This window comes from Boleophthalmus pectinirostris, unplaced genomic scaffold (genome assembly GCF_026225935.1).
Source record: "Boleophthalmus pectinirostris isolate CB_2022bp ecotype Guang Dong unplaced genomic scaffold, ASM2622593v1 HiC_scaffold_18, whole genome shotgun sequence".
Classification (NCBI taxonomy): Eukaryota; Metazoa; Chordata; class Actinopteri; order Gobiiformes; family Gobiidae; genus Boleophthalmus; species Boleophthalmus pectinirostris.
Genome location: NW_026571133.1, coordinates 3527890 through 3550994, shown reverse-complemented (window position 1 = coordinate 3550994; position 23105 = coordinate 3527890). Strand labels below are relative to the sequence as shown.

Below are 23105 nucleotides of genomic sequence, written 5' to 3'. Positions count from 1 at the left end.
CATGCACATCAATAACCCGGTTATTAGCCATATCCCGGTTATGTCAGTATTCGGGTTACTGCGTTTACATGCGCACTGAGAAACCGGGACACTCATATCCGCGTATACATGATCAAATGGAGTATCCCGGTTTCTTGACATAATCTTACAAATGCGCAGGCGCAAAAATTAACTTAAATCAATTTCATAAACCAGGAAAAATACAAACCGTGAGCTCCTTTAGCATAAGAAGCTAAGGAGCTACGAGATCAACCACAATCCACTGTGCAGATTCTTCATTAAAATCTTCTGCATAAATAAACTCAACTTTACAACATATAAACCATAAACACTATAGACACATCAGCCCGTTTGATCAGATAATTCAGCTGTGATCACATTTGTTTACGTTTTACAGAAACGAAACTTAAGACCGTTTGGCTAATTAGCATAAACTGTTAGCGGCGATAAAAACAACTCGCTCCTTGCGCCGCTGATGTGATCAGTTTCTTTTGGACTAAATGACACGACTCTGTGGATTATGTGTGTTATTTCTGTGACAGAAGAGGCGCTAATGATGGTAAGTGTGTTCCGTGCATATAGAGTATAGGAGATAGTTCATGTTTTAGCTTTTCAGCGTCACACGAGTGCAGATTGTACGAGTGCAGATTGTACGTGTGCAGGTTTAGCGCAGCTCGTAATTTTACAGTCATTTCACTCGTTTGGTCACTTTATTTATGTTGGTCAATTTATTTATGTCACTACTGTTGTGTTGAGAGGCTGGAAAGTGTCTTTTGGACGCATGTGACTCAACTTTATGTTGCAGTAACCGGGGTACTGCGTTTACATGCCACATTATCCCGGTTACTATCGGAATAACCCAGCTACAGTAACCCGGTTTCTAATAACCGGGATACTGCCATAACCGGGTTACTGAAACCGGGTTACTGCGTAAACATGCACCATGAAGAAACCGGGATACTCAAAAAACCCGATCATAACCGGGTTATTGATGTGCATGTATACGCACTCATTGAAAGTTTAAAATACCATAACAGAGATGCAGCAGCCTTGGAATTATGATGACAAAAAAAAAGAATGAAAATCCATCAACTGTGGACGTGTTGAGGCCAGAGAAACATCAGCCAATAGAAAACGAGGCTGCCTCATTTTCTATTGGCTGTTAGGTTGTCGGTCAAACTCCCTACGTTTCTAGTGTAACTGAGTCGTCGGCGCGCGGGGATTACGTGGTTTATGCAGCGGTTCTTAGAGGCTTTTCCAAACTGTCGCTTCCTCACATTGTGCGACTGAAGCAGATGAAGGGGTTGTTCTGGTCCCCGTCTCAGTCCTTCGTCGGTCGCTAGAATATTTCTGTGGTGTCACACATGCACAACATTTGGAAAAAGGACGGTCGCTGTATTTCACTTTCCTTAAAAAATCCTCTATACAACCTTTAAGGCGTCAATCTTCAGATACTTACAAACATCCTGCTCCTGTTTTCGATAAAAATACATAAATTTTGCTCTATGTACTTTCTGTTGTACATAGAGTTGCTTTTTTTTTTTTCATTAATTTACAAATATAGGTGTGGTGATGATAAAATTCAGAGAGATGTACTGATATCTTAGGATCTTGGATTGTAAAGTATGAACGCTGTCTGTGTGTTGTGTGAATGTTGTCTTCAGTCTGTTTGTCTTTTGTTCTGTTTTGATTTGGTTTTTTTTCTTTCTCTTCTGTAAATGCAGCTTTTGTTCATGCGTAACATCAGCATGTAACGCATTAACTCATGTCCAAAAATTGGGTCAAGAACTCATGCTTGCAACTCAACATAAAGAAAACTGTCTGCATGATGTTCAGCAAAAAAAAAAGCGGTCCAATGTCTTTCTGGACGGCGTGGAACTCAGCCTCGTCAAAGAGTTTAAATACCCGGGACTGACGTTGGACCCGACATTGACATTTAAGAAACACATTAAGCCCCTTAAAAAACTGTTAATTTTAACTTAGTGAATTTTAGACAAGTAAGACCTTTTATGACTTTATATGCGGCACGAATGTTTTTACACTCCATGATTCTGTTTCATATAGACGACTGCAGAACCACACGGTCACTCGCTGCTGCACAACACTCAAACCCATCGAATCACTTTTTTAAAAAGCCATAAAAATATTGGGCAAGAAACCACTCTCATTTCACCACTGCACTATTTTAGACAAGTGTAATTTGCTTGATTTTAATCATTTTATTGGTTTTAAATATGGATGTTTTGTCTATAAAGTTTTGCATGGACTTGCCCCTCCTCCATTACAGGATTTTATTAAAGTAAAGACTGTGAGTGGGATGGGAACTAGAGCCACAGCCCGGGGGAACTGTGACGTCCACACAGACGCTCCACATTCAGACAAAGTGTGTCTCAGTCAGAGGCACAAAATGTTGGAACAGTCTGTCACTATCAATAAGAGAAACTTCAACTCTTGCCACCTTCAAGTCCTATTTAAAAGAGCGGCTAAAGAAAAAACAGACTTGTGGACACTTTTAGTATAGATTTGTTACTTGTTTTTGTTTTGTTTAAATTTGTGGTGTTACCTGCCTCGGGACGACAGATGAATATGAGCAGTCTTACTATAATCTGGCATATTTACACTGCAATGTTGTAGATGTTCATTAATATGCACTGTCCCTATTAAATAAATAAATAAAAAATGCGTTAGGACCCCCTCGCAAACGAGATGCTACATCTCAAGGGGCTTCCCTTATAAATAAATAAATACATAAATAAATAAATAAAAAACGCATGTGAATGAAACAAAATACAGCTCCAGGTCTGTTTTTGAAGAGGTAACAACTTTCCAACATGACTTAAAGTTTATAATATATGTAGAAAAAAGGGGTGGGGTTAAATAAGTATTTACTTCCTCCCACTCCTTTTTCGGACACAAGGAAAATTCTGCGTAACATTTATTTTGCCTGTTATTATAGAATAGAAATAGTTACTTTTTGTGTAATATCTATGTATTTACGTTTTTGTCTTTTTTTTAATTATTTAGTTTTTTGTTTTTTAATTTATGTTCTATGTATTACTGTCCGAAATAAATAAACATAATAATAATAATAATAATAAAAAAATAATAATAAGAGTCACTTTTGCATCATGTAGGACCTTTAAATCAAATCAAAATGTTAAAAAAAGAATAAAGTCTGAATTATTTTATTTTACACTACATTTGGACTGAACAAAAACAGGTTACAGGTTGGTGAGTTACGTCTCTTTAACAGTTCCAAAAAGCAGGACTAGAATGGAAACAAAAACTTGAAATCCAAAAACTAGAAATGTATTTATATGTATTTATATTATCAAAATTATATTAAAAACCAGGGATGCAAGAATAACCGAAATATCGTTATATCGTGTCGTTAAAAGTCTCACAATAATATCGTGGACTGTCATAATATATCGAATCACAAGTTTATTTGTTTAAATACATGGTTTTATAGCAGCAACAGCTTATAAACATTGGAAACTACATCTCCCATGATTCATTTCAGCGCAGACAACATGAAGAAATATGTTTTTTAACTTGAATTCTTGGGTTTATGACGAAAATAATTCACACCAAAATCTTGTCAAGGTATTTTAAAAGCAAAAAAAGTTTCCTATCTACAATTATATCAGCCTCTTGTAAAAAAATACGGTCTTTTTTTGTAATATTCAGTGTTTCAGTGGGTTTGTGTGTTAAACGTGTGAATGAAACAAAACACAACTCCAGCTCTGTTTGTGACGAGGAAACGACATGATAACATTTCGGAAAATCACATAATATAGACCCTTTAACTAATATTATTACACTTGAGATGATCCAGTTTACGGTCATGGAGGCTGAGCTTGAGATCCAACTGTCTTCAGATGTTTTTGTGCAGTGAACCGTTGAGATTTTGGGGTTGATGAAATGAGACAGACACATGTCCGTCTCACTGGACTCAAACCAGTTTTTTCATGTAATAAATTCTAAAACGGACAGTCCGGAATTTTGGACATAGGAGCTCATTTCCTCGTGAGTCAGAGTGTTGGAGACGTGCGGAGACACTTTTTAAAATATTCCGTCCAGTCCTTGTGTTTGCGGAGGTCGATGGTGCTGGTCGTTTTACTCCACAAAACACCCGAAACTAAACTATTATTACACCAGACTGTCCATGTAAATGTCTGTGTCCATAGAATAATGACCAGTGTCGGGGAGTAACAGATTACATGTACCGGAGTTAAGTAATCAGAGTACAAATTATGAGTAACTGTATTCAGTTACAGTTACTGTTTCAGTGAGTGGGAATTGGATTACAGTTACTTTGTTGAAATAAATGGATTACACAGAGGGATTTTTGACAGTTTTTTCAGGATTGGACTTCAGGATTTTTACTTTTCACACAGGACTTCAGGACCAGGCTAAACCAGGACTAGGACTAAAAACAGGACTAAAGGACTAGGACTAAAACTCAGGACTAAAAGGACTAAATCAGGACTCTAAACCAGGACTAAAACCAGGACTAAAATCAGGACTAAAATCAGGACTAAACCAGGACTAAAATCAGGACTAAACCAGGACTAAAATCAGGTCTAAAACTAGGACTAAAACCAGGACTAAACCAGGACTAAAATCAGGACTAAACCAGGACTAAAATCAGGACTAAAACTAGGTCTAAAACTAGGACTAAAACCAGGACTAAACCAGGACTAAAATTAGGACTAAAACTAGGACTAAAATCAGGACTAAAACTAGGACTAAAACTAGGTCTAAACCAGGTCTAAACCAGGACTAAACCATAACTAAAACCAGGACTAAAACTAGGACTAAAATTAGGACTAAACCAGGACTAAAACCAGGACTAAAACTAGGTCTAAACCAGGACTAAACCAGGACTAAATTCAGGACTAAAACCAGGACTAAAACTAGGACTAAAATCAGGACTAAAACTAGGTCTAAACCAGGTCTAAAACCAGGACTAAATTCAGGACTAAAACTAGGACTAAACCAGGACTAAACCAGGACTAAATTCAGGACTAAAACTAGGACTAAAACTAAGTCTAAACCAGGACTAAATTCAGGACTAAAACTAGGTCTAAACCAGAACTAACCCAGGTTTAAACAATATGACAATAAGATGGACATAAGTTAAGGCAGCAGTGATCTCATATAAAAATCATTTCTCTATCAAAAATATTTCAATATGTTTAAGTAAAGACTGGACTTTTTATTTTCTTTTAGCAGATAAAACAAAACATCTTATGTTAAAATCCTCGTCTTTGTTTCTTTACAGTAAAACAAAAGTCTGTTCATGGAGACTTGGGCTCAACAGACAATTTGAAGAAAACAAACATGAATTTTCAGGATGTGGTTGTTACATTCATGTAGTTTTAAAAAGCACGACAATATCAAGTAATCCAAAGTATTCAGATTACGTTACTCACTTTAAGTAATTTAATGGATTAATGTTACAAACTACATTTTGTGTGTGTAATCTGTAGGGATTTTAAAAGCATTTGATTTACGTCTGAGAGAAATGAGAGACATAGTGGACTGATATCACATGCAACGTTTCATGCAATGCAAGGTTCAAACATTCTATCAATACAGACATTTACTGTATTTTTTGGACTATGTAGTGGACCAAACAGAAAGGCAAAGACAAGGTATAAAAATAAGTTTAATAAAGCCAAAAAAGATATAATTTAACAAAGGCTCAAATTAGGCAAATTATTAACAAAAAAGCTGGGCCCAACTGGGGTAACTCAAAATCAAACTGAACAGAACAAAACTAACCCAACCAGACAAAGGAACAGGTGTGTTTAAATACCTGAGGACCAACTAAAGCTAAACACAAGAGGGAGGAATTACACTAATTAACTAACTAAACCAATAACTTAATCAAAGTAAACAAAAAAGCAAATAATTATAATACAGAAAATAATAAGTGATAATAACGTGACCTTAACACAAACTAAACAAATTAACTTAGTAAAACAAACTAAATAGTGCTCCCCCCCTTTGCTGAGTCCTGATGGTCTCTCCCAGGGTCCGCCCTCCGTCCGGTGCTCAAAAAAAACAAAAAAGAACAAGTGTAAGTAAATTAGACTTATATTAACTAAAATGCGTGCACTCAAATTATAACATAAGTCTAAATAACGGAATTAAATTATGTGTAGTGTAATTAACTTAATGTAAATAATAATGAAAATTAAATAATACTGACACTATGGAGTGGTGGCAGAGGGATCCACCACAGACTATAAATCGCTCTTTTTTTAATGGTTTGGGTGTTTCCTGCAAATTATACTTCAGTGTGACTTATATATTCAAATTTTCACACTGAAGCGTCGAGAGGTTCTAGTCTTGTGTGTCAGTATCTGCTGCTTCTATTACTCCACCCAAAACATGCTCCAGGTCCATGAACAGTTGATGGTCAAGGTCAGTTAAATACGATCAGTTCAATCATTGTGTCCTTAGGCAAGACACTTCACCCACATTGTCTAGTATGAAAGTGGTGTGTGTGAGTGATGGTGGTGGTCGGAGGGACCGATGGCAGCCGCGCTTCTGTCACTGTGCCCCAGGGCAGCTGTGGCTACAATAGTAACTTTCCATCACCAGGTATAGAGTGAATGAATAATGCTGAATAATAAAAGTGTCTGTAAAGCGTCTTTGGGGACAAAAAATGTCTGTGAAAAGCGCTATATAAATAAAGACTTACTTACTTACTCCTGAACCACTGTCACTGTGTGCTCTACTGCACATGTCTCCTGCAGAAAGAGCCTCTGTAGTAAAATATGCAGCCGAAACCGGTAATCGAGCAGCAGAAAGAAAGTTCGGAGTGAACGAGAAACTTGTGAGGGACTGGCAGAAAGGAAAGCTGGGATGGAGAACACAGCTTCACGGAGAACCGGGAGGACGCACCACGAAACTTTCCTGGAAGTCTTTGGATGGATGGACAAAACCTGGACTCCAGTGACACCGAAAACATCCTGTCGGGATTCAGAAAGGCCGGAATAATTCTGGAACTGATGCCGAATCTGACGACAGCTACGCAGAAGAGGAAGCGGCGCTCTGTTTACCTCCGGTGTTGTTCCGAAGTGACACCGAGGATGAACCGCTACAGATACAAGGACTGGATGGAATATTTATAAAAATGTCTCCGCACGTCTCCAACACTCTGGCTCACGAGGAAATGAGGTCCTATGTCCAAAATTCTGGACTGTCCCTTTGAGGATATGTTTGGACCAAAGTTTGCAATGAAGTGGCTCTGTTTTTCTCTTTTTTAAGACTAAAAATTAAGTTTAAACCACAATTATTATTAGAATTTTTCCAATTTTCTTGAGCAAATTATTCAAGTTTTCAAACAAGAAGCATTATTACGCCCATTTTTGCTCTATTTTACGTGCAGAATTGTAGAGTACGTCGTGTTTGTCAGTTACAGGCGTTAGTTCCTCGAGGTCTGTTTCTAATGGAGCCTGGAGAGTGAAAAGCTCTAAGACTCCAGCGTGTGAGGTGAAGTGGTCAGGCCCCATCTCCTCCTCCTCCTCCTCCTCCTCCTCCTCCGCTGAGTTTGGACGCGGCCGCTGCTCCGTCTGCTCTTTTTCCAATTCCTCCTTTTGCCATAACAGACAATTATAATCCTCCGCTCAAATGTGCAGCGAAGAAGAATCAAAATAATCCCGACTATTAAAATAATCATCATCACATTTTGATATTCCGTTTTGTTATCTGGACCAAACACATGTCAAACAAACCCCGCGTGTTTAAAATGACTTCTTCTCTCAAACTGAAAACACTTGTTGCGCCTTGTGATGTAATGCTGTAATACAAGAAGTGCTCCACTGTGTTTTTAAACTCCATACACCTTCACTAGAATCATTTGGATGATTTTCGACCTGGGTCTTCAGTGAACGAAAGGTAAAAGGAGCTGTTAACATGAAAACTACTTCTTCTCGATATCACAATGTGGAACAGAGCATTTAGAGCTGTGGAGATTGACTAATAATAAAGAGTTTCTCAAACATGTGAATGAAACAAAATACAAGTCCAGGTCTGTTCTTGAACAGGTAACAACATGGTTTTAAAGCAGCTTAGAAGATAAAACAAGTACTTTCTTCATTATTTGTCTCCAACACCAAAATGAAAAAATGGAAAAATGATTAATTTTTTTCAGTTTTCGATTTTGTGTTTAAATGAATAATGGAAAAAACAGATAATGGCCGTTTCCCGTTTACGTGACTTAAACTGTGATGCCGGACTTTTGCGCCGCATACAGACTGAACCAGGACTATACCAGGTTCGGGACTGAGACTGGGGCTGAGACCGGGACCAGACCGGGACCAAGACCAGGACTGAAAACAGTTCAGTCCTGTTTCAGTCCGGCATCAAATTTTAAGTCACGTAAACGGGACACGTCCATTATCCGTTTTTTCCATTCTTCATTTAAACACAAAATCGAAAAAATGAGATGCATATCATGACAATATCATATCATGACATTTGGATATCGTTACATCCCTGTTATAAGAGTCACTTTTGCCTAATGTAGAACCTTTAAATCAAATCAAAATGTCAGAAAAGAATAAGAAAAAGAAGTATTACTTATTTTACTTTACAATACATTTGGATTGAACAAAAACGGGTTACAGGTTGGTGAGTTATGTCTCTTACAGTTCCAAAAAGCAGGAAACAAAAATATGAAATCTAATTTTATTTTAAATTGTGAGGTCAAAATTTGGACACTGAATCAAGAAATGTATTTATATATTCAAAATGATATTAAAATCTAGGGATCTAACAGTAAACGAAATATCGTGATATCGTATCGTCCAAAGTCTCACAATAATATCATGGATCATCACAATATATTCAATTACAAGTCTCTTTGCTTAAATCCATGGTTTTATAGCAGCAACATCTTATACACATAAAGAACTACATGTCCCATGATTCATTTCAGCTCAGACAACATGAAGAAATATGTTTTTTACTTGAATTTTTGGGATTATGATGGAAATAATTCACACCAAAATCTTGTCCAAGGTATTTTAAAAGCAAAAAAGTGTCACATCTACAATTATATCAGCAAAATATCGCAATAAATATCGTACCGTGAGATTTGGATATCGTTACATCCTTGTTAAAATCTCGTCTTTCTTCGTTCTTGTGGACCCAATCTAAACTAAACTAAACTAAATCATACGTAACATTCCTGACGTGTTTATTTTTTCTTTGTGTTTCCAGCTGGAGGCGGAGTTAGCCCTCTGTGAGCGGGAGGGGGCGGAGCTACAGGAGTACGCCAACCAGGTCCTGCAGCAGATCGCCGACCGCTGCCCCGACATCCTGGAGCAGGTGGTGAACGCTCTGGAGGACAGCAGCTGACCCAAACACCGGGCGCCCACGGACATTTGACCCGAAAAAAACAACTGACCCCCCAACCAAATATCTGACCCAGCCTGGACACTCGCCGCTTCACTGCACCACGAAAAACACCTGGTTTATTGGTTGAAATGGCTTGAATTTGGTTTTAATCTTGATTAGAATTTAAATTGATTTAAGTTTTAAGTAGTTTTATTGCCAGAGAACAGAATTAACAACTAAGAAGAATAAACAGAATCATAATATAAGCTGTAATAAAAAAAAAAATCAGGCATGCATAAAAAATAAGGTAGATAAAAATAAAAGAAAAGACTTTAATTTTTAAAATAGTTCAGTGGACTTCACTAATAACAGATACTTCTCACAGTAAAGTCCTCGGGTGTGTTAGTCTCAGTGTAGTTAACTCCTCCCCTCAGACGGAAATAAAGCCCAATTTACGGTCCAGCGTCAAATCGTTTGTGTCGATGTGAACTAGAGGTTTGCGCGGGACCACTCCTGCCCGCACTCACACTGTGCAGTCCCACTCCCGCAAGGAATTGTAATTTTAAGTCCTGCTCCCGTCAGCATTTACAATATTTTGTCTCGCTCCCGCCCGCAAATCCCGCAAGATGAGGACGTTCGCTTTCTTAAGATCTAAACACAGAGAAACGGAAAGGAATTGTCTAAAATGTGCGCAAGATTAGACCACGTCCAGTTTTCACGTCAAGCTTAGGCTGCTTAGAATGTTTTTATTAATGCCAAATAAAATATTCCAGCACAAATGATGTATGATAGGCAAACATGAATCTTATGAATGTTACTTTACTCTCATATTTAGTTTGTGGGACTGCAGTTTATCGTCCCACCTGCCCACGCCTGCAATGAGCTTTCAAAATATGTCCTGCGCCGCACTGTTTTGCGTCGGGTCCCGCAGGTGCAGGGCTCTAACGCAGTGATTCTTAGCCATAGGGCCAGGGCCCAAAGTAGGGCCAAGAAACATCTCCTTGGGGGCCCCACAACCAGTACAAAATAATGCATTTAATATGAGATAGGGCCCCAGGTCAGCTTGTTCAGAAAAAGTCGGGCCCCAAGATTGAAAAGGTTAAGAACCCATGCTCTAACGTGAACCCCCTACAAAGAGCGTCTGCGTCAGTCGATGTGCACCTCTGAAATGTTCTAACTACGACTCAGTATGACTCAAGACAGCAGGGGAAGCGACGTAGACAATAAGGGCTGTGATTGGTCCTCTGCATACATTTCCTGTACTCCACTTTCCTTTCTTACATTATTACTCAATGTATATTGAATACATCGAGTAATAATGTGTTTAATGCAGCTTTGCGCACATTTGTTTACATTTTACAGAAACCAAACTTAAAACCACATGACTCATTTTCATAAAATATAAGCACTGAAAAAACAGTTCGCTCCTTGTGCTGCTGATGCGGTTCAGCTTCTGTCGGACTAAAGGACACGACTCAGTGCAATTTGTGTTTTCTCCGCGAGGCTCCTGACTACAGTCGCCATAATTCTGCGACAGTTTATTTTTATTTTTTTATTTTATGCATTTATTTTGGGCAAGTAATGATTTACATTTATATACAATGGGAACATATGACATAAGTGAAATCATAATAGAAATGAAAATAATAACAACAACTACTAATAACTATTATTATTACTATTTTGCCCAAAAAGGAGTCGGAAGAAGAAAACTTATTTAATCCCACCCCTACTCTTCATAATCTAACACAATGAGCTTATTTTGCGTTTTTCAGACATTTTGAATTAAACTATATGAACTATTTACAAGTGCAGACAAGAGTCACTGTTATAGTTCGGTAATATAACATAAATGTACCAACAATGGTAAAGTTAAGGAAACAGACAATGGTAAGAAACAACAAATACAAGTAATGTAACGGACTGCACAATCCATCAGGCGGTGCGGCTTTGTAGTTTACCAAAGTCGTACTAAAACATTTTGACATATTTTTGAGCGCCGTGTACCACATAAAATCGGTTCGAGGTCAGTAAGCACAACCAGGATGAACACGTAAGGCGCACTGTCGATTTTTGAGAAAATTAAAGGATTTTAAGTGCGCCTTATAGTCCGAAAAATACAGTAAATTAAAAAGAAAGAAGATTGCAGCTTTCCGTTATTTTCGGCAGATCGAAGTTACAACCAGCCGCCTGTAAGTGACATCGAAGACGCGATTAGAAAAAGCTTTGACATGGTTGTGAAGACGCTGCTTCTGAATCTACAATTTTATCACAAGCCCGGAGTCGGTAACTAAAACCGGAAGTCGTCACCCGCATGTTTCCAAACGTCTTCCGGTCAACGTGAATCGAGCCCGTTATGAATTCAAGCCATTTCAACCGATACTTTGCAGGTCTTTGCAGGATTTTAACGCTTCTGTTGTGTTCCTTTCTCTAATTTCTTCACTACTGAGCTTTTGTAAATGGACTTTTGGGTTTTAAATGTTACTGATTATAAGTTGCAGAGGCAGATCTTGTCTTTTCTTCGACAAACGTTTAAAGACTCAAAATGTAATGCTGAGGTCAAAGGTTTCCATAGTTACTACAGTGTTATTCGGTCGTATATATTCATGTTCTTTTTACATTTCTTGACGCCATTTGCTGCTATGATTTGGTCGATTTTTTTTTTGCTTTATTTCAATATTTCAGTGAGGAGGATATTTTCTTTTCCACACCGGTGATTTCTAAGCTGTAAAAACATAAAGAGAAGCGAGTTAAAGACAGAATTATCAGCCTTTTCCAGACGTTTCACTTTCCTGGCAAATTTTTTTCATACAGACGGGGGATATCGGTCTGGTCCCCGCTCCCTCCGTCACGTCTAGAGCCGGAGCCAAACACAGCCGTCCAATCAGATTTGTTTATTTCAGTCGCTGTGGTTACGGATCTGATGGATGTCCGATTTTTTATTTTTTTTTTTCTCAGTCATGAGTCTATTAAAATGAAACGTAAACAGCGAAATCCTCAAGTTTCTTTCAAATCGCGGGCTCTGATTCTGCGGTTTGCACGTCGTTTAAATAATATTAAGCGTCCAGAGATCAGATTATAATCAGATTTCGATGTGCGCGGAGCGAAGCCAGTGACGCATGAGAAACGAGGGAGCTGCAAACAAAATCAAACTTCTCTCGCCTCGGATTAAAAACGCGTTGTGTAACTTTTTTAATGGAGCGTCCGTCGAATGCTTTTCCCCGTGGAGATGTCGTTGCTTTGTCTGGAATGTTTCACAGCGTGGCATTAAACCTTTCTGTCTTCATGGAGACCAAACCAGACCAAGCTACAGGTCAGATCTGTGGAGAGGCGACCCCGCTCACAGTCAGAATGCATGTTTTTCTAGGTATTTTTGAGCTTTAAAACCACCTGTAATTCAATAAATGTAAAGTAGAGTTGTTTAAAGTCACACTGTGGAACATTCCAGGCAGAGCAATGAGCTATCCATAGAAACAAGCAGGTGACGGACCACCAACCAAAAAGTTACGCAGTGCACCTTTAACCGAGTCTAGTTCTTCGCTCATTGATTCTGCTGAAATCCGATTTTATTTTCCTTTTCTTTTTCCTCATAAACGTCCGTATTTGTTTTGAAACGGATGAACCATGTGTGTCCCTGATTGGCTAATCCACCTGTCAGTCACGCCCATCGGAATTCTGGGAGGTTCAACTCACATTTTCGTAAATTACTGAAAAAGTGTGATCCTTCTTGGACTAAAACGAACCAAAATGGGAATAATTCATTTCAGACACAGCGGTATCTGGCTCACAGGGGTTAAAAGTTTTGTCGTTAAAGGTGCATTGTGTAACTTTTCTGGTGGAGGGTCCGGACCAGACCAAGTTACAGGTCAGATCTGTGGAGAGGCGACCCCGATCACAGTCAGAATGCATGTTTTTCTAGGTATTTTTGAGCTTTAAAACCACCTGGAATTGAATAATACATGTAAAGTAGAGCTGTTTAAAGTCACACTGTGGAACGTTCCAGACAGAGCAATGACATATCCGTTGAATCAAGCAGGTAATGGACCCTCCACCGGAAAAGTTACGCAGTGCACCTTTAACCAAGTCTAGTTCTTCACTCATTGATTCAGCTAAACTTCGCTGGTGATTTTATTTTCCTTTTCTTTTTTCCTCATAAACGATCGTATTTGTTTTGGGACGGATGAACCATGTGTGTCCCTGATTGGCTAATCCACCTGTCAGTCACGCCCATCGGAATTCTGGGAGATTCAACTCGCATGTTTTGAAAAAGTGGAATCCTTCTGGGACAAAATCACTCATCAATATAAAACCATTTTGAATATTTAAGTGGTGGAGGGTCTGTCAAATGTTTTTCTCCATGGAGATGTTATTACTTTGTCTGGAATGTTTCACAGTACGGCATTAAACCTTTCTATCTTCATGGAGACCAAACCGGACGAAGTTACAGGTCAGATCTGTGGGAAGGCGATCCCGCTCACAGTCAGAATGTCTGTTTCTCTAGGTATTTTTGAGCTATAAAACCACCTATAATTGAATAAATATAAGGTCTGTCTGTTTAAAGTCGTACTGTGGAACATTCCAGGCAGAGCAATGACATGTCCACATAGAAACACGCAGGTGATGGACCCCCAAACCAAAAAGTTACGCAGTGCACCTTTAACCGAGTCTAGTGCTTCGCTCGTTGATTCTACTGAAATTATTTTTCCTCATAAACGGCCGTTTTTGTTTTGAGACGGATGGACCATGTGTGTCCCTGATTGGCTAATCCACCTGTCAATCACACCCATTGGAATTGTGGGAGATTCGACCATGACCAGACTCACGTGTTCGTAAAGTTTTGAAAAAGTGTGATCCTTCTGGAACCAAATCAAACAATGTTAAACCATCTTGAAAATGTATGTTGTAAAGGGTTCTTCAAATGTTTTTCCTCCATGGAGATGTTATTGCTTTGTCTGGAATGTTTCGCAGTACGGCATTAAACCTTTCTATCTTCATGGAAACCAAACCAGAGCAAGTTACAGGTCAGATCTGTGGGAAGGCGATCCCGCTCACAGTCAGAATTTGTGTTTCTCTAGGTATTTTTGAGCTGTAAAACCACCTATAATTGAATAAATATAAGGTCTATCTGTTTAAAGTCGTACTGTGGAACATTCCAGACAGAGCAAAGACACAGCCATAGAACCAGGTAGGTGACGGACCCCGGCCCAAAAAGTTACGCAGTGCACCTTTAACAGTCTAGTGCTTCTCTTATTGATTCAGCTGAAATCCATCTCTGATTTTCTTTTCTTTTCTTTTTTTTTTTTCCCAACATAAACGTCTGTATTTGTTTTGAGACGGATGGACCGTGCGTGTCCCTGATTGGCTAATCCACCTGTCAATCACACCCATTGGAATTGTGGGAGATTCGACCATGACCAGACTCACATGTTTGTAAAGTTTTGAAAAAGTGTGATCCTTCTGGAAGCAAATCAAATCAATGTTAAACCATCTTGAATATTTATGTTGTGGAGGATTTGTTAAATGTTGTTGCTTTGTTTGGAATGTTTCGCAGTACGGCATTAAACCTTTCTATCTTCATGGAAACCAAACCAGAGCAAGTTACAGGTCAGATCTGTGGAGAGGCGACCCCGCTCACAGTCAGAATCTTGTTTTCCTAGTGATTTTTGAGCTTTAAAACCACCTGTAATTGAATAAATGTAAGGAAGATCTGTTTAAAATCATACTTTGGAAACACCATACCTAGAAAAACAGGTGAGCGGGGTCGCCTCTCCACAGATCTGACCTGTAACTTGCTCTGGCTTGGTCTCTGTGAAGATAGAAAAGTTTAACACCGCACTGTCTTCCCGGAGAAAAGAATCTGACGGACCCTCCACCAGAAAAGTTACACAATGCACCTTTAACTACAATACACTGCAGAGATTTTTCTTTTTGATTGTTCACGAAAGAGGAAATTGTTCTAGAGGAAAGAAAGCTCAGCAGATTGTTTAAAAAAATAAATTTGCAGTGTTTTATCAGGTCAAAAACATAAAACATTTCTTTCTTTTTTTAGGTCTAGTCTGTCCGTTTCTTCACGTAACACACTAAAAACTCAACTGCGTTCTTTAACTTTCGCGCTTTCATTTTTGAGAGTGGCCTAATCGAACCTGACTGCGTTTTAAACTGTGCTTTGTAAAATATTACGTACGTTTATATCACTGCTTTTATTTCGTCGAGACTGTTGGTTTTAAATTGTTGCAGAGATTTCTTCTGTTACCGAACGCGACACGTACAAAGGTCGATTTCGATTTCGCGTTGTCCACAAGTTTTGCAAGATGATAGTGGAAAAAAAACGACGTGTGCGTAGCTTTTCGAGAGAAGAATCTGCTACCTGCTCGTCTTATTGTTGCTTTGCTTGGAATGTTACACAGTGTGGCATTACTACGTACCTCGAAAAGAAGAAAGAATGTGCGCAAATCAGCCGAGTACAAACGCAGGACCAAAAAAATTTAATTAAACAGAAATAATAGACGTCCACACACTGTTTTAACGCTCCCAACGTGAAATTTAATAGCACATAACGATATTCAGAAACTTTGTCTTATTAAATTTCACGTTGGGAGCGTTGAAACAGTGTGCGGACTTCTATTATTTCTGGGTTTTTTTTTACTTTAAACAGGGTTGCGTCCCCAAAGATTTGACTTCGAAACTGATGGGACACAACGGGGTTTACTGCAAATTTCTCTGATCTGGTCAAGATTTTAAAACTTATATCAGGTTATTCATCTTGTTTTTCAGATTTATTGTCGACTTACTAGTTCTGAGACGGTTTAATTCTAGTCCAGAGGTCGTTTATTTTAAGATAATTGGTCAAGTAAAATTATTTGTCCAAGCAGGAAGATAATTTCACTACTTTTAAGTCATTTTCGGATAGATTTAAGTGTTTCTGTCTTAAATTTTGGACAGGCTTTTTTGCAGTGTTGGGATGGTTGGTATAAATAAAATAGTGAAACGAGAGTGTAACATTCTCACGTCAAGATCTGTAGTGTGAAGAACCCCTCAGTCGTCCAGGTAGAATCCACGGCGAGGAGGAAATTCAGTTTGTCGACTGGACAAAAGTTAGTTTGTTGGAAGACGTTTCGCAGCTCATCCAAAAGCTGCTTCTTCAGTTGTGGTCAGACGCTGGTGGACACTTCCTTACATCTGCAGGGAGGAGCTAAATAACTGAAACTAACACACACACTTGTTTACAGTTTTTGTTTGTTAGTTCAGCCTATTACAGGGTGTGGGGTCTAATTAGCAGAACAATTCATGGCCATAATGAAGCTTCTCTGACCTTACAGTCAGTTACCAAATTAAAAAGTCCTGGTTTAGTCTTAGTTTAGTCCTGGATTAGATCAAATTAACCAAAAAAACCTGGTTTAGTCTTAGTTTAGTCCTGGTTTAGATCAAATTAACCAAAAAGTCCTGGTTTAGTCTTAGTTTAGTCCTGGTTTAGATCAAATTAACCAAAAAGTCCTGGTTTAGTCTTAGTTTAGTCCTGGTTTAGATCAAATTAACCAAAAAGTCCTGGTTTAGTCTTAGTTTAGTCCTGGTTTAGATCAAATTGGTCAAAAATAGACACCTTGGACATTTCTTGTATAAAACTGGGTCACATTGTGGTTTTGGATAAATCTGTTGGGACAAGGGACACAGGACTCAAAACTGGGACTGTCCCGGGGAAACAGGAACATCTGCTTTAATGTCACACTGTGGAACCTTCTAGACCACAGGTGTCAAACATAAGGCCCGGGGGCCAGATCCGGCCCTCCAAGACCTTTAATGTGGCCCTTGAGTGATTTTCTACTAAAATATTTTAACTATATTTTCATTAAAAAATATTGGTAATTTTCTGCGTCACTTAGCACAGCAGCGTTTCCAGCGTCTCTGTACGTGGCCCCTCCCACCAGAGCAGCACAAATGAAGACTTGTCTCTTTCCAAACGCTCTTAAAGGACGATCGTTTTGACTGTTGATCGTGACACACTCATCAGAAAAATGTCCAACATGAGAAAAGTGGAGCCGAGTGCAGGATTTTACAACTAAAATGGACTTATTCCTGTTTACATACAAGTTCATGTTAAAACATTGTGTTGAAATTGAATTTTTCTTCAAGTTTCAGGTTGTTCATAATATTATAATATTATAATAAGAAAGAGTTCATCAATTAAAAAAGATTTCTGTAATAGATTTGTGTTTCTCTGCACAAATATTTGAAGTTATTGTTATTTTTGGGGTTTATATGACATGAGTTTTCTGATCCGGCCCCTTTGGGATCAAAGTCGGTTGGATACGGCCCCCGGACCAAAATGAGTTTGACACCCCTGGTCTAGACAAAGCAATAACCAAGCAGGTAGCAGACCTTCCACCTGAAAGTTACTAAAATATAAAGATAAAAATATAAAAATAATCTCGTCTTTCTGAAGTTATCGTGAAAAAAATAGTGCAACTTTTTTATTTTAACTCAAACTGACACGTTTCTGTTGAGTGCAAAAACTTTATCCGGTAAATAATATCAGAATAATTCTCTGATAACAAGACGCAAAACTCGACACTGCAGGCGCGGTTGGCGGACTTCCTGTTCCAGAACACAGGCTCCAGGTTTTCTTGTCTGTTTTATACTGTTCATATTTTGTCACTGATTTACTAGTGATGCTTCCTTTGTGTCTTTATTGTGGATTGGAAATATAAATAAGAGAATGAAATAAAGTATGGATTTATGGAGCTCTGTCGTGGCTTTTCTGTTCTGTGTTTTAAGTATTTATCAAACTATTTCAATTTTAATCTGAAGAAAACAAAAATGTAACTAAGACTTTTGTGTCCTGAACTCTTTCCCCCATGACGACGACATTTGACGACGCCCCTTGTTTCCTTCATGACGTGTTTTGACGTCTATGCTGTGTCACTAAAGACGTGATTTGACGACCATTAGAGACGGTTTCGGTTTTTCCACATGTAAACAGTGTTGGGAAAGTTACTTTTAAAATGTATTCCCCTACAGATTACAGATTACATACCCCAAAATGTAGTTTGTAACGTAATCCATTAAATGATTTAAAGTGAGTAATGTAATCTGAATACTTTGGATTACTTGATTTGCTGTAGAGAAGAAAAGACGAAGATATCATCACATAAGACAATAAAAAAGTCCAGTCTTTACTTAACCGTATTAAAAATATTACACGGACCATGCAGCATGATTAGTCCTGTTAAATCTTGTTTTAGACCTGGTTTGGACCTGGTTTTAGACCTGGTTTTAGTCCTGGTTTTAGACCTGGTTTGAACCTGGTTTAGACCTGGTTTTAGACCTGGTTTAGACCTGGTTTAGACCTGGTTTTAGACCTGGTTTTAGACCTGGTTTTAGACCTGGTTTAGACCTGGTTTTAGACCTGGTTTTAGTCCTGGTTTTAGACCTGGTTTGGACCTGGTTTTAGACCTGGTTTTAGACCTGGTTTTAGACCTGGTTTTAGACCTGGTTTAGACCTGGTTTAGACCTGGTTTTAGACCTGGTTTAGACCTGGTTTTAGACCTGGTTTTGGAACCTGGTTTAGACCTGGTTTAGACCTGGTTTTAGACCTGGTTTGAACCTGGTTTAGACCTGGTTTTAGACCTGGTTTGGACCTGGTTTAGACCTGGTTTTAGACCTGGTTTAGACCTGGTTTTAGACCTGGTTTGAACCTGGTTTAGACCTGGTTTTAGTCCTGGTTTTAGACCTGGTTTGGACCTGGTTTTAGACCTGGTTTTAGACCTGGTTTAGACCTGGTTTTAGACCTGGTTTGAACCTGGTTTAGACCTGGTTTGGACCTGGTTTAGACCTGGTTTTAGACCTGGTTTAGACCTGGTTTAGACCTGGTTTTAGACCTGGTTTGAACCTGGTTTAGACCTGGTTTTAGTCCTGGTTTTAGACCTGGTTTGGACCTGGTTTTAGACCTGGTTTAGACCTGGTTTAGACCTGGTTTTAGACCTGGTTTTAGACCTGGTTTGAACCTGGTTTAGACCTGGTTTTACCTGGTTTAGACCTGGTTTTGGACCTGGTTTTAGACCTGGTTTAGACCTGGTTTTAGACCTGGTTTAGACCTGGTTTTGACCTGGTTTAGACCTGGTTTTGGACCTGGTTTAGACCTGGTTTTAGACCTGGTTTAGACCTGGTTTTAGACCTGGTTTTAGACCTGGTTTAGACCTGGGACCTGGTTTAGACCTGGTTTTAGAACCTGGTTTAGACCTGGTTTTAGACCTGGTTTAGACCTGGTTTGGACCTGGTTTAGACCTGGTTTAGTCCTGGTTTAGACCTGGTTTGGACCTGATTTAGTGTCCGGCAATGAGTGGAATTGCCAGGAAAAAAAGAAAAAGAAAAGGGATATAGCCTAAATGAGAAAACAGAAAAATCCCTCTGTGTAATCCATTTACTTCAACAAAGTAACTGTAATCCAATTACCACTCATTAAAACAGTAACTGTAACTGAATACAGTTACTCATAATTTGTACTCTGATTACGTAACTCCGGTACATGTAATCTGTTACTCCCCAACGCTGCATGTAAACAGAGGCCGCGATAGGTCGGGGTCACTACAACCCACACTAGACTGACCAATAGGATTCAAGGATATGTTTTCGCCGTTTTGAAGTAGTGACGATTGTAGCTTCTGTAAAAAGCACAACATGAAACACGAGCAATGGAAAGATCGAGGTGCACAGTTTTAGAAATAATGAGGAGCGGACGTATTTTATGGATAAGTTTAGAGAAAGTGACTTTTATAGATTTCAAAGTGATGATGATGAAGTTGATTATAAAGAGGAAAACATCGATAGCGACAGACTTTCGGAGAGTGAAACTTATGAAGGTGAGAATGTCGCTGATTTGTCTGTGTGGAGTCCTGTGATGCCGAACAAACTATCGGGACTTTATACTCGATTATGAACCAAAATTGTCCTGAAATCTGGATGTTTCTCAGGTTAGTCCTTTGAAATATTTCAGTCTTTTTTTCAAGATGCGATGTATAACAGAATCACTACAGAAAAAAACTCTTATGTGGAGCTCTGCACACGAGAAAATAACCAAGATGACAAATACTGGACTCACACTGACGGGGAAGAGTTTTATTATTATATTATTATATTATAATGATGAATATAAAATTATGAATAATGAATAAGTTAAATGAGTTGAATAAGTTAAATTAGTTGAATAAATTAAATAAGTTGAATAAGTTAAATGAGTTGAATAAGTTAAATTAGTTGAATAAGTTTAAAGTTAATAAGTTGAAATAAGTTAAATGAGTTGAATAAGTTAAAAGTTGAAGTTAAATAGTTGAAAAGTTAAGTTAAATAAGTTGAATAAGTTAAATTAGTTGAATAAATTAAATAAGTTGAATAAGTTAAATTAGTTGAAATAAGTTAAATTAGTTAAATATGTTAAATTAGTTGAATAAATTGGTGTACAACAGGTAAAAACAGGTGTACACTTGGCTATACTGTATCTGGTGATATGAAATCTGTTTAAATACATAAAGTGTATTTTAATTTTTTTTTACTATAATACTCAGAACATGCAGATATCAGATGCTGAATGTAGTTTTTTTGTTTTCGATTTTGCACCTGACCAGGTAAACTCTCATGTTCAGTGAGTCGTTATAAACCTATAAATGAGTTGAATCACATTTAAACCTCCATAAATGAAGAGTTCAGAGTCTGATGTTTCCAGAGATACAAATATATCTGTGTTTCAATAAAGTTAATGAGTGTGAAAATCATTGAGTGTGTTTACATGCACATCAATAACCCGGTTATGATCGGGTTTTTTGAGTATCCCGGTTTCTTGATGGTGCATGTAAACGCAGTAACCCGGTTTCAGTAACCCGGTTATGGCAGTATCCCGGTTATTAGAAACCGGGTTACTGTAGCTGGTTTATTCCGATAGTAACCGGGTATACTTGTGGCATGTATACGCAGTATCCCAGTTACTGCAACATAAAGTTGAGTCGCATGCGTCCAAAAGACACTTTCCAGCCTTTCACCACAACAGTAGTCACATAAATAAATTGACCAACATAAATAAAGTGACCAAACGAGTGAAATGAGTAAAATAAAGAGCTGCGCTAAACATGTACAATCTGCACTCGTGTGACGCTGAAAAGCTAAAACATGAACTATCTCCTATACTCTATATGCACGAAACACACTTACCATCATTAGCGCCTCTTCTGTCACAGAAAGATCTCGTAGCTCCTTAGCTTCTTATGCTAAAGGAGCTCACGGTTTGTATTTTTCCTGGTTTATTAAATTGATTTAAGTTAATTTTTGCGCCTGCGCATTTGTAAGATTATGTCAAGAAACCGGGATACTCCATTTGATCATGTATATGCGGATATGAGTGTCCCGGTTTCTCAGTGAACATGTAAACGCAGTAACCCGAATACTGACAGAACCGGGATATGGCTAATAACCGGGTTATTGATGTGCATGTATACGCACTCATTTATACTCGTGAAAGTCCAGTTTCTTTTATTCAGTTGTGCTCTATGGTTTGCCCTAGTCATATTTGTCTGAGTTGTTCCTAGTCGAGTTAAAGATGTTTAAGAATGATTCAGTGCAATGAGTTTCTATCAACTTTCAGAGACCAGAGCAGTTTTGTCTCATTTTGACGATCTGTTCTTTACATAAATATACAAAACGTAAAAACAGGTTCTGCCCCTTTAAGATACAGTGACCCTCGTTTTGCGGCGCACATGTCGGAGGCGTCTCTTGACCTCAAAGTGTCAGGTCAGGTTACATCAGCCCGGCTAGCTCAGTCGGTAGAGCATGAGACTCTTAATCTCAGGGTCGTGGGTTCGAGCCCCACGTTGGGCGCTGACTTCTTGGATGTTGGTCATGAAGATTTGAGATCTGAAAAATCACCAATGATTTGTTCTATAGCAAATATGGAAATCTTTCTCGTAGTGATTAGAATCCGTTCACACTAAGATGTTATATTAGGCTCTTCTTGTCTCGTTTTCGTTCACCCAATCTCGTCTTGTCTTGTACAAATTGTGTTTCGTCCCATCCTTATGAATTTCTATAGCACATTTTTGGACACTCAGAGACACTTTACAGAGCTTTATTAATACTGTAAGATACTGTTGTAGTCACAGCTGCCCTGGGACAGACTGAAGCGGTGTGAGGCTAAGATGTCCGACCATCACCAAACTCTCACTGAAACATCATTTTTTATACTTGGCCGGAAATGCGCCTGTGCTCACTTCAAATTTCAAAGTGTAAAGTTGTAAATCTGTTCTTGCATCATGGTCAGTTGCCCTTTTTACCCCCCCCAGATTTCAGTAAGAGTGAAAGACCCTCCCTTTTTCAGTTTCACAGTGTTGGAGTGTGTAGCCCGGCTAGCTCAGTCGGTAGAGCATGAGACTCTTAATCTCAGGGTCGTGGGTTCGAGCCCCACGTTGGGCGCTGACTTCTTGGACCTTGTTCACGAGGATTTCTCTTTCCCCGCTGAGAAGTTACCAATGATTTGCTCTATAGACAAATATGCACATCTTTGTAGTGGAGATATCAAGTGATTAGAATCCTATTCACTCTGAAGTGTTTGTCTCGTTCTCATGGTCCTGATCTTGTATCTCGTCTCGTCTTGTGGAGATCATGTTTCATCCCATCCCTATGAATTTATGTTGCACTTTTTGGACACTCAAAGACACTTTTCAGAGCTTTATTAATACTGTAAGATACTGTTGTAGCCACAGCTGCCC

The 23105-nt window shown here is 38.6% G+C and overlaps 1 protein-coding gene and 2 non-coding genes across 3 annotated transcripts in view; all 3 read left to right on the top strand.

Annotated features, from left to right (window-relative positions):
- Positions 1–14908, top strand: part of LOC110165438 (ELKS/Rab6-interacting/CAST family member 1-like) — a 467498-nt gene extending 452590 nt beyond the window's left edge. The window contains exon 23 of the mRNA XM_055153860.1: positions 9241–14908. Coding sequence (XP_055009835.1) covers positions 9241–9378 — 138 coding nt within the window. The 3' untranslated portion in view covers positions 9379–14908. The remainder of the gene's footprint in view (positions 1–9240) is intronic.
- Positions 14909–22145: 7237 nt separating this feature from the next.
- Positions 22146–22218, top strand: trnak-cuu (transfer RNA lysine (anticodon CUU)). Its single transcript has one exon. It is a non-coding gene; the product is annotated as a tRNA-Lys (tRNA).
- A 518-nt stretch (positions 22219–22736) lies between these two features.
- trnak-cuu (transfer RNA lysine (anticodon CUU)) lies at positions 22737–22809 on the top strand. Its single transcript has one exon. It is a non-coding gene; the product is annotated as a tRNA-Lys (tRNA).
- Positions 22810–23105: the final 296 nt, after the last annotated feature.